The 12,733-nt window shown below is 39.8% G+C and overlaps 1 protein-coding gene across 1 annotated transcript; it reads right to left on the bottom strand.

The window, feature by feature from the left end:
* Positions 1 to 3,796: 3,796 nt before the first annotated feature.
* Positions 3,797 to 12,407, bottom strand: she (Src homology 2 domain containing E). Its single transcript, XM_044117303.1, has 6 exons — positions 11,528 to 12,407; positions 10,352 to 10,478; positions 8,952 to 9,206; positions 8,386 to 8,725; positions 6,505 to 6,624; positions 3,797 to 5,053 (listed from the first exon to the last, which is right to left on the bottom strand). The coding sequence occupies exons 1-6, from the start codon at positions 11,972 to 11,974 to the stop codon at positions 4,861 to 4,863; spliced, it is 1,482 nt and encodes a 493-aa protein (XP_043973238.1). The 5' UTR covers positions 11,975 to 12,407; the 3' UTR covers positions 3,797 to 4,860.
* Positions 12,408 to 12,733: the final 326 nt, after the last annotated feature.

Genomic DNA, 12,733 nt, shown 5'->3' with positions numbered 1-12,733 from the left:
AAACCACCACAGCATTTCTCCATTAGTTTTGCACATCTACAAACCAAAACATTTTCCATTTATTCTTCACAAAACAACTCAGTCAGGCTGGCTGCAGCAGAGCTGTGAGTTCAGAGGTCAAAGTAGTTGAAAAAGTTTTCTGTTCTTCAACAAACCTCTGTCATGAACTGAGATTATTTACTCTATTTAATTTGTTGGGACTCTATGTACAGATTAGGTAAATAGAATTTTACTGGAATTTATTTAAGGGTATTAAATTAAAGAGGGTGAATATAAATTTCATTTTTTGATTTTTTAAATTTATTTATATTTTTTGTAAAAGGTTTTGGAAAAACCACGTGTCCTTTTCCATCTCACCAACATGCACTGCTTTGTGCTTGTCTAAATCTTGATCAAGATTTACTGTCGCATTTTCTATTCCTCTTGTCTAAGGCTACTGATTCAAAGTAACATGTAAAGAAGTTACACAGAAAAGTAGAAAAATTGGAAATATTCAGGAGGAAGAAATGCTAGGACTCCACAAGTGCTTGTCTTCCCCTAACACCCACTCTTCTCTCTTTGCTTTTTTCTCCCTCCCTTCCTGCTAAAAATGAGACTTAATAGTCAGGTCATATTGAAAGAATGAGGGGAGAAATGTCATCAAATTTGCCGGACATGAAAAGGCAAGAGAAGACTCAGGAAGTCAACAGTGTGTTGGAGGAACGTAGGGAAGGACTTAAGGGATGAATAAACTAAGTAAAAAGCAAGATAGAGGGAGGAGGCAGTTGCTGTGGAAACTAAGAAAAGGTCCACCAAGAAGCAGCCTGTTTCTTTTTCATATCTATGTTCATCACACACACAGAGCAGAGGCATGTACAACTAGCACACCATGCACAATTATTCCCATAATATATTCACACACATGTGCACAGAGGAAAACTCTTCCATGGATTCATCTTTAAACCCTCTTCTTACAATCTCATCCATTCCCCCCCGCCTCCGCTCTGCAGTGAATGAGCTGACCTGACAGTGCTCCTCCCCTGCACTGAGTGCAGCTAGTCTCCCCTTGAATTATTTAGAAGCTGGGACCCCCACAAGTGCTTGTCTTCCCCTAACACCCACTCAGACTCCTTCTCTCTTTGCTTTTTTTCCCTCTGTGCCTTCCTGCCCTGCTGTCATTCTGTCTTCGGGTTGCGATTACTTCCTGTGACTCTGTCACAGCTGGGAAACACAACAGACAAATCTCATCATAAGTCACAGACTAATTATTGGAGTGGGATATAATGACACAAAAGAATAGAAAGGGAGAAAAAAGATTTTTATTTTCAGGACAGTTTATTGTTTCTCATTATATATATATATATATATATATATATATATATATATATATATATATATATATATATATATATATATATATATATATATATATATATATATATATATATATATATATATATATTTGGTAAGTCTTAATCTTGAGCTCAGTCGCTGCCAAATCTAGAGTGTTCCTCTGTAGAAATTCTTCAGACAGGCAGCATGGCTCACAGCCCAGGTCAGGCCTTTCTGGGAGCCCCAGTTGAGATGTTTTTGTTTATCTGTAGATTCACTCATTTTAAAATGTTTTCCTGGCCACAGGGCCGCAGTTTGACATTTGAAGGATCATCTTAAAAATTATTTATTTATTTGTTTGCTTGCTTACTTAATTTTTTTTAAACCCTCTTCTTACAATCTCATCCATTCCCCGCCTCTGCTCTGCAGTGAATGTTTTGGTTGTTTTGTACCTGACGCTCAATAGACCAAGATAATTAGACAAACCAGACATCCATTCATACCCACTGCAGGTTTTGTACCAGGATTGGCAAGTGACTTAACCCATTTTCTTTAATCAGAGGCGATCCTACCCTGTTTGACACCATGGGCAAACCACCCTTCCGACGCCCCGATCCCTCCATGAAGTTGCTGACCTGGGGTGTGGGGGTCAAGTATCATAAGTATCATTAGGAATGAAGAAGCACTGGGTGAAATGACACAGAACCGCTCCGGAATAAAGCAGCATTGGTGTGTGATAATGCAAAAATATAGTGCACAGTCCATTGTGTAGGTTTAGAAGTCTGACTCCATGTTACATGCTTACCAATTTTTTGTAGGGGAACAACATTACCCTTAGGGAATTATGTTCAAGATAATAATAAGCGTTAAGACAGTGATAAACTAGAGAGAGAATGCCATTTAGATTTTACAATCTTACCATTGTGCAAAAAAAACCCTCACCACTGTGAGTATTTGCTATAATTTGTTACAATTAAAGCAAGCAACCGTTTTAGACACTAGCAACAGCAGATATCAGCCTAAAATTTGTTTTGTTTGACAAAACCTTTCAAGCAGTGGATGAGTGGAGCTTTAAAGTGCTACTTTTCTAACTTCCTTTTGGATCCAACTTAATATTACTTAAAAAGAAACAATGATAAGGCTACAACAACTTCCTGCTTCCTGCACTCATATTGTGGCACAGTATATTTCACAATATGCTTCGGTGCTAATGCTACATTGCATACAACTAGGACCAACAACTGGGGGTTGACTTTCCCTGGTTAAGTTTTGTATGCTTGCTCTTAAGTTGCTATCACTTTCAGGCACCACAAGGAGGTGCTGTAAGAACCATGTGTCCAGCACCCCAAGCTTCATTTTGGTTTTGCCCTACTTTATAATTTAATTAAGAGAACATACTCAAAACAAGTCAGTGTTGTGTAACCTTGCAATCTGTGACCATCTGAGAAGCAGGATACCAAAGATTTAGAGTCTCTTCCTGACTGTAAAAGATTCGGCTTAAACTGGAGCTAAAACAAGCCGCTTCAGACATGTGTGTTCTGGAGGCAGTCTTGCACTCTGACCCATCAAGGAGGTGTTGCACAACCACTGAAGCGACTCAAAGAGCTGACATTGACAGGAGTGAGCTGGGCAATTTCTAACACTCACATCTCATATTGCAGCGGTTCATTCACAAACCATCCAGGTTTTACTGTGTGGGACCTACAATGCTACTATGACTACAATTATTCTTTTTATACTGCAGCCTATCTCTCCTCCCACTTTCTCCTCCCTCTCATCATTCCCTGTAGAGATGGTGCTACGTCACTCCAACTACTCACCATGGCAACATGGTAATCCCTGAACAGAAATATTCTCGCTGCCTTACTCTCTTTTTTGGAGACACAGAGAAAAAGGAACAACATGTTCACACACACTCACTTACACATGGGTGCACAGTCACGCCTGCACAGTCATGCACACGCTCCGTTAGAGATGATCATGCAACCCAGCGCACTGGTGTTTACTGGTTAAATACATATTACCATAAGCCCATGACTTCGATAATTGTTGAGTATTCTTGCTGACTGTTCATCTGTGTGTGTGTGTTGGTGAGGATCGAAACAGCATCCACTAGAGAGTGGACAATTCAGTCTGCGAGCTCTCAAGTTTGTTAGCGTTGGTTGAATGTGAACCTCAGCAAAACGTCTGCTGAAACATGTTATTAGAAAATATCTCTTGTCAGCCAGCATACATTTATGGGCCTCATATATAAATGAGAACAACCAATAAGAGTCCCAAAAAGGTTTTTTTCCACTGTTTCCATCGTGTCCCTGCAGAGGTTTGCTCACATAGTTTTCAGTGGGATCCAGGTGGCACTTGCTAGAAACACTGAAGGGATCCATGACTTCGCAGAGGTCCAGAGGAGGAATAGATTCTTATATGATGAATGGTTATGGGGGGTGTCAAGTTACAACATACAGTGCAATATAAAGTACAGAGCCTCTGAGTTACAGAAACTTTATTAGACAAAACACATCAACACAAAGACAAACAACAAAATGGGAAAAGAATGGTAAGAAATGAGAAAACAAAAACGACACATGATAGAAATTTAATAATATAGCATCTTTGATACAAAAACATCACTAGTATAAAGTGTTAACAGTGTTTACAGTTTGGTTGCAGCCTACTTTTTTCTTTTAGTTGTGCTTGCTGTTATTTTGCATTCAGGAAAGTTTTTTTTTTTTTTGTATATTTCTTTTTCTCAGTTTTCCAGTGTTTTGCCTGTTATTTCCAACCACAGAGCTCCCATATTAGCAACTTCCTTTTTAGCCTAAACTGCATAGACTTTACTCCAGACATGTTTGCAGAGTTACACATGCCAAAACAGTTTTTTCTGACCATGTTCTGCATTTTAATGAGAACTCCTCAGTTACACTCACTCTAACCATCCAATCAATAATGCTCATTCTCCTGACAGACAAAGAGGCTGGTAAAGGAGTTTTAGGGCAGATCAATAGGCTCATTCACAAGTCAGGATACCTGTACATACTCTAATCAGGCATATTGATCTTGCAGATGGGGCCTAACTGGATATAAGCAAGCTAATTAATTATGTTGTCACTCTTTTTAGAATACTCCTTGAGGATATTACACAGATCTTATAGTGACTACTTTATATACGATTCAATTTGGCATAGAGGTTTGTACGCACCATTAGGGTGGTCAGGTAATGTGATATGAAGATTTTCTGTGAACTTATAGACAAAACAATGAGTTAGATGCAACATAGTGTTGGTTATCTTCCTGTTCAGGTCACGGTTTTACTTTTTGGCAATTTCATAGAAGACACACAAACACCACAGTAAGATGCACTGAATGTAAGTGTCTAACATTGACCACTAGGTGGTGTATTGAGGCAATACAACCCCCGGAGGTGCACTGGATCACTTATAAAGGAGAATATCTTGAAGTCTGTGCACAGATTTATTAAAATGTTTTATTGGAGAGTCATGTGTGCAGTGGCCTGCTAATGCATTTCCTTATATTCCTTGGTCTTTTCATGTTTTAGTGCTGCCGCTGCACTGGATGCTGCAGGGTCATATGTTCTGCTCCTGTGAAAGGCAGCCTGTGAGAGCAGTAGTGATAGACCAGCTCAGGGATGCTGGAAAACACACAGCTGCTCTGATCCAAGGTGTAGCCCAATCCCTTGCTGCTCTTAGTCTGGGCCACAATGATGTGGACACAACTTTGACTGGTCCTGATGGAGCCAAACAAAAACAGAAAAGAGAAACATATAAATAATACATAGTTATGACAACACTCTCAAAAATAAACCCCCCCCACAATTTTACAAGCAGGGGTCTTGAAACGACTGATGTTGTAGACTGGAAACACCATCACTCTCCTAATGAGGCTGTGTCTCTCCTGAGTTCAGTGAATGGTTAAACGGGGTTAATGATGTGAAATCCCAAGTGCATGAGCAGTGTACAACAAATGGGCACTGACGCGCATGAAGACACACTATTACTCAAATCACACACATCCTCTCATTGTCACTGCACGATATAGTCTTGGTATAACTCTGGTAAAAGGAAAAAAACATTAATAATTGTTCCCCTTATATCACATCTAAGGATAACAACTTATTAGAGAAATCTGCTGGTGACTGAAATCAGTCATTTTTCAGCTTGATCAGCCCCGATCTGTGGCTCTTTTTGTTTTCTGACCAGTAAATGCATCACACCTAGGAATTACAAGATCATATCAACGACAAAATTTTTGCAGGGGAGGCTATCACTCAATGAAAACACACTGCTACATTCTCAATACAGACAGAGGTCTTTTTAACACCAGAAAATAGTTTTTTTTAAAAGCCAAGCCAATCAGTCCTTATCATTGACCAGCTGGTGGCTAAAGCAATCCAATTTTTTCTCCAACTAGTGAACGTACAACTAAATCTATTAACTATTGCGCTCTTTAATGAAGACACTGTTACTGAAATAAACAGATACAAAGTTTGCTATTTTCAGTGTCATCAATGTTGCAAACTATTTAATAGAAAACTCTGTGATATGGAAACATGTCTGCGGTTTCTTCAGGCTGTGCTGAAGAGAGCAGGATAAAACAGGAAAACTGAATACAATACAGCAACAATGCTCTATTTTATACTTTTGAGGTCACAAAAACAGTCTGTCATTGAACACAACAGTTTTGCAAATCTTAGTATCTTCAAGTTAAAGCAACAAACTGTAGCTTTTTTAGAATATACACCCAAATACTGCTTTTTAATTACGCCTAATTGGGATGTAAAAGTAATTTCACATGAAAGAAATACTGAAAACAGCTTAAAATGTTAACTCTGCAAAAAAGATAGGTCATTTTAAAACAATCAAAAATGCTCTTCTGCAACTGCTGCTTTGTTAACCTTTTTTCTAAAACAAATAATACCCACTAGCAGAAAGAAAACAAGAAAACCACATTTTGAATATTGTTGATCTTGTAATAAAGAAACATCTAATTCAACTGAAATCTGTATCAGAAGGTCAGATTAAGAAAACTGGAGATTGGAAGTTGATCACAAAATTCTGACCAGTTCATCTCTCCTTAAAATATTGCAAAAAGATTAAAAGTGATTAAAATCATTGGAAATAATCACTTAGAAACTGAACATTCTGCATGCGCTGCACTCACATACATGCATTTACTTACTTTAGAGCGATGGAGTATTTACTAGTCCCTGATTCGCTGTCTCTGACCAAGAAGCTGGCTTCCCTGCAGCGCTGCAGCTGAGCCTCAGCCTGCTGTCGACTCACGCTGCCATGGTACCAGCTTGAAGGAGTGGGTGAACGGGGTGGAAGAGAAGGGGACGAAATGCAAAGAGAGTAGATCACTATCATATCGCACAGTGACATGCAGTCATCTGTCATCTGTCAAATGTATAATATGTAAACACAAAAAAGGCAGAAACAGGGGGAAATGAAGGACAAAAGTCAGCTGTAATTTACTGTCAACTTGATTAACTGGTTACAGTTTGGCAGATAAAGGTGATAATCATAGATGTAGACGTAAAAAGGGTAAAGTGACGGTGACATCAGTGGCTGTGCAGTGTGTTCAGATCCATAGTGTTGCTGACAGTAGCTGCAGGCAAGCGACCTATATATAAACACTAAAGATATTCAAACATAGCATGAAAAAAACAAATTCAAACAGGCTCAATGCATGTTCCCCACATTTAAAAAAAGGCCACGCTTAACAATATAAGGACAGCTTGACAGGTTTACAAGTAAAGTAACACTTTTCTGCCTGCCCTTCATTAAGGTTCACCTGAAGGTTTTGCCCCGAATTCTTTATTTACATTTAGCACCATTCCATGAGGGAGAGCTTTGCTTCTGGTAACAAACAGCTAAAATCACAAACTTTTTGCAGGGAAACATATGAATTTAGCCTTTTTAATCTCCCTCAACTACATTTGACCTCATGACTTCCCTTGGTAGACGACAATGGAAATTTGCTGTATCGACATCCGCATGGCAAATTTAGGTTTATTTTAAAAGTTATGACATGGCTACAAGAAAACTGTCATTTCCTTAAACTTGCCCATAACAATCAAAGAAATAATTACAAACAGGCCTGGGAAGTGACCCAAGTTTACTACACAGAGTGAGCAGACAGTAAATAACGGTACAACTAATGGTTATATAGTTACAGTTGAAGAGCAGAAGTAAATAATGCCATCTTGTGGTTAAGTATCTATAACAACCAGGTAGACAAGCCAGGAAAAAAGCCTTTTTTTGTCCAGCCATCACAACATAAACAAGTATCAATAATTGAACCTTTGCTGAAACTGGGTTCTTTGGTAAAATGTTTTATATCACAAACACCTTCAGTGTTTGTGGTATAAAACCAAAGATTAATATGTGAAAAAACATATGTCCAAAAGTGAGAAATCTGTGATGCTGTGGGCTTGTTTCTCTACTGAAGGCCCTTGTTAGAAGGCATAGTATCATAAAGAGTCTGAAACACTGCAAGACTTTATATAGAAATTTACTCCCTTTTGCCAGACAAATAAATTATCTTTGAGTCTTTTTTAGTGATAAAGATTTACAACTTGCCCTAAACTGTGTTTTGTTCAGATAAGAGTAAGATGAAACATTTTGGTAATGGACACTATATGCTTCAGGCATAAAGTACATGACGTGTTTACGTGGATGATGAAAATGAGAAAAGTCTCAAAAATTGTAAAATATATAAAATTAGCCTTCCTCCTTGGCACGTCTCAAACGTCAGACTCAAATCCTGCAAAAGAAAAAAAAAATCTGGACTAACCTGAAGATATGAGAACATAGAAGACGACCCATGAATGTTGACATATTGGGCAAAAAAAGTCTGATAAAAATGAGGCTTCTTGGGCTTTTTACATTTGTTTCAGGAGTGCCAGAGAATGTTGAGGTCCTGTTATGCAGAATGTGTCATATTTACTTGCAGGTGCAAAATGACTGCTTTAAAGCAGGACTTTCATATTTTTATTTGGAGGGACAAAGCTGTGACAAGAGAGGTCTAGCAAGGAGATGGAGAACGTTATTGTCTTACCTCTGCTTCTCCAGGGGCAGACTGCAGTCCATTTTGAACATCTCCCCATCCAGAGGGGAACAGGGCGAAGTAGGTGATGGAGGGGACAGTTTAGTTGGACTGGACGAGGGTGAGAGGGGAGACAACTTGAGAGTGGGGTAAGAAGGAGATGATGAGGTCAGAGGGGAGAGTTTAAGAATTGGAGAAGATGGAAAAGACGTGGAGGAGGAAGTTGATGCAGAGGTTGAGACAAGAGTCTTGTGGCTCCAATTCCTCGCCTTCAGTGTCTGCTGCTGCTGCTGACGGCCAGAGGTTGCAGTATTCTCTTTACTGGAAGAGCATTCCACTCCCTCAAACTGAGCTGAAACGAAGCAGGACAGATAATATCAACATTTCATAACAAGTCCTATCAAAGCATGCCAGGGATACTAAGTAAACATTTCCCTGGAAGTCCATTCAGAAACATAGTTTTGTTTCCTCTCTAAAGCAAACACAAAGCCGTTGTATATAACTGCTGTATAAATGGCATTCTTCCCCCACGCCCTGGTCCTCCACCCTTCCTATCATCCCCTGCCTCCTTTCTCTACCTGACAATGCTCTGACAATGTCCTCCTTTCTCCACTCCCATGGCAGTTCATACTCCCCAGCCGGACGGACATCAGACTCTGGTCGTGTGACAGGGATCCACACGCCCTCGCTGTCGCCCTCCAGTCCGCCTTCGTAGGGCGTGTCGTAGATGTTTGGGGGCGAAGGTGTCCCGTCCTCCCCCTTCTCCTCTTTCTGACCTCGGTCCAACAGGACACACACTTTCAGGAGGTCTTTGGAGCCCCGCCGACGAACCTCTGTCATAGAACAGAGTCAAGAATTTCTATTTAACAAGACTGTACTGTAGGGCTATGTGCAAACTCATTGTTAAAGTTTCTGTTCGGTTGCAGGGTGCGTTTAAACCGTCCTTTTAGCCTGGTGGGATGTTCGTACTACAAATATCTTCAGTCACAAGTCAATAATTTTCACTAATCATGTCCAGTGAGTTTGGTGACTTGTCCATTGTATCTTCGGACTGAAAATAGGCACCAGCATCCCTGGAAATTTCCAAAACATTATATTTTTATAAATAAGATCAAATAAGGTAAAGTGTGCCTGATTAGGAATAAATCTATGTCTGGCTTTCTTGTTACATTTTTCAATTACATAAGCAGAGCAATATGATTATTCTGATATTCATCTGAAGACAATTATCGTCTTTCTTTTGCTAAAGTGTATTAATTGGGCACTGCTTGCATGCATCTTGTTTGGGGGAATTTTACTTATATTTCCTCGCAGCCTGACAGGTAGCCTGTGTGTCTGCACTATTGTGTGACCAAACAATGGAGTTACAGGAAGAAAAGGTCAGCGCCGCTGCTGATTGGCTGGGTGACCACACCACTTCCTGACTGCTGGGAAGTGATTGGGTTTAGGACCGGGACCAGGAGAGAAGTTGTGGTGGGATGTGAGGGGAGGGGGTAACTCTTTGGATTGTTGTCACACACACAGGGGACCATGAAGTGTTAGATGCGTCTGCTCCTGTGTGTTTGTATGTGTGCAGGGTAGTTGGAGTGCAGGGGCACATTTAGAGCCAATGCTCTATCAAGAGAATGGGGCAAAGGAAACAGAGGCAGGAGACAGGAAGCTGGAAGAGGAAGCTACACCCATTGTCCCTGCACAACAGTGTTACTATAGCAGCCGCCGGCCAGGAGGAAAGTCTTTGCACAGACAGAGGGGATAGTTTGGCTCCAGGTCCCTTTAAAGTCATTATTTAAAAAGACAGTGAGACAGGGTGAACAGAGGAACATGTAAACAATGTACTGTTTTCGTGTGAGTGAGTTTTGACTTATTGTATTGAATCATTTTCACAAATTCAATGATGATTAATGAGTTGCACACTTATTTAGTCAGGATGCTACCTTATACTCCGAGTTAAATTATAATCGCTTTAACTTGAACTCACCTGTGATGATGACCTGGGCATCATATGGCTCCATGTAACCATCATTCACCCCTGCTCTTTCCGCCTCTCGCTGCTCTTTGGTCTTCTCTGCATCAAAAGGATCTGCATAATCCTCCAGGATGATTAACTGTGAAAAGGAGGAACCAAAATGAAGGCCTGCTATTTTTCTGATGAAGCTTTTCAGAAGAGGACATCAGGAATCCATGACCCAATGAGTGTGCGTGATTGTGTATGCGTGTGCGTGTGTGTGGGTGTGTGTGTGTGGGTGTGTGTGTGTGTGTGTGTGTGTGTGCGTGTGCATTTGTGTGTGGTGTCCATTAGTGAGTGACAAGTAATAGAGGGACAAGCGGAAATGTTTGTGCAAAGAGGTCAGTGCATTGTGTTTGCCTGTTTGATGTGCCACAATGTAGTCAGACTACATTGTGTTCTTTTGAGAGGGATGGAAATTGAATATGAACTGAGGTGAGAAGGGAGAACACAAAGAAAAACACTCAAAACTTTCTGAACTAATGCCTTTCAATCTAATGCTCCTTTGTTTGTGTTTGTGAAAAACAAACGATCTCTTTTTGTGTTTGCTTTGGTTTTATTTTAACCTTAAGATTTAGAAATAAAAATGGCAAATAACAATTTATTTAAACAAATGTCACTTAAATAACTTAAAAAAGTAATTTTTTTAAGTTAGTTAAAAATGTTGAAATTGAAAGAAATGTATTTGGTAAAATTGTATGTTATTTTCTGTTGTTTTAAATAAAGAACATTGTTTAAAAAAACAACTTGGTTTTTTGTCTGTTTTGATTTTTTTTTTTTTAAAAACACCGATAATAAGGAACAATTATATTAAAAAAAGATGTGTGTATCCATTTTGCTTCTATTTGCTAAGCAAAGTCAATAGAAATGACTTTTGGTACATTTAAAATCACATTAGGTTCACTTTTTTTCTTTTTCTGATTGTTTCCGTTTTATTTGCAAAAAAAAACATAGGACATTTTAAAAATATCTATAGGCTGGTTTTTAAAAGCAACATTTAATGCAACTTCCTTCTGTTTTAGTTCAGTTTTTTTTTTCTTTTGTTTTTTTTGCTTCTGCTTCAGTTTAATTTCAAAGTAAAATCTATAATAACAAATCTTTAAATTCCACTTGCAATTCTAATAGCTTTTAGCTTGTCTGTTGACTTACCGTAGTTTTTATGTCTGACTTTCCCTTCTCGTTCTCGGATAACTTCTGTTCACTTATCCCATCGAGTTTGGGGGTCTTGTCCTGCTTGTCCACTTTGATCATCCTGCTGATGTACGCCTGTGCCAGACTGGAGCTCCTCACCGGACGGTTTTCATCTGGTGCCCCATTCTCAGTTTTGGAGTTTTTTCGACCTTTCCCAGTGGTCAGGCTGTCCCAGACAGTTCCTCCATAACCTGCGTTTTTGCTACCCAGCTCTGTGGCAGAGTTTTTCCTGTTTCTCCCAGCTAACAAACTCCCTACTCCTCCATCTTTGCGTTGATTTCCCTTCAAACTGTCCCGAGAAAATGTAGGCTTGGGTCTAGTTTGTGAGCCAGACTCAGAGGCAGAACGGACTCTCTCAGTTCCATTTTTCAAGTTGATGGGGAAATCTCGGAACCATTTTGCCATGATTGCACTTTTCCTAGGTTTTAAACGCCAATAGATCTGTGTTCTTCAAGTTTTTCTTGCATTAGGCTAAGCTTTGCCCATGCGTAACAGCTCCAACTTTTACGCACACCTATTTCGCCTACTTTGACGTCGAGATGACTTTGGTATGCAGTTATATCTAGCGAATCCAACTGTACCAAGCGAGGTTTTTGATAGTGTGACGCTTTCTTGCGCTGGACACTTCCAGAGGCTCTGTTGCGCCTTGGACAGGTTTTCTCGTCAGAGGCTGTTCTGTGGTCACTCTGCACCTGCAGCGACAACTATCCCTGTAGTTTGAAAAGCAGCTTCTGCAGCGCGAACACCCGAAAGAACTGGAAATTTTTCTTTGAACTCAGTAAAGGTCCCATTCCCAGACCGTGAGATGCGAGTGCGTCCAGTCAGCCAGTCAAAAGAAGTGATGAGATGGAGAAACAAGCTGCTGTGGACGGATAAAGAGTCGTGGGGAGGAGCTGTGTGGAAGGGGCGGTGTGAATGAAAGTCTTCGAAGGATGTGGGATAGAATCCACAGTCAGATTGTGTATTGATATTGATATTGTAAAAAATAATAATAATAATAATAATTTAAAAAGTGCAATAATAACCAATTAAGATAGTGTCAGCCTCAGACTGCTGAAGGCCTATAAGAATTTACTATGTGGAATTCTGCAGCAATCCTATCCGGCCCATTTTCACCCAGAGAAGAGACTTCTGAAATTGTCTTTCTTCAGAAATGACTCAATG

This window comes from Gambusia affinis, linkage group LG05 (assembly GCF_019740435.1).
Source record: "Gambusia affinis linkage group LG05, SWU_Gaff_1.0, whole genome shotgun sequence".
In the NCBI taxonomy this organism is placed as follows: domain Eukaryota; kingdom Metazoa; phylum Chordata; class Actinopteri; order Cyprinodontiformes; family Poeciliidae; genus Gambusia; species Gambusia affinis.
The sequence above is the reverse complement of the archived record's forward strand: the minus strand, read 5'-3'. Positions and strand labels throughout refer to the sequence as shown.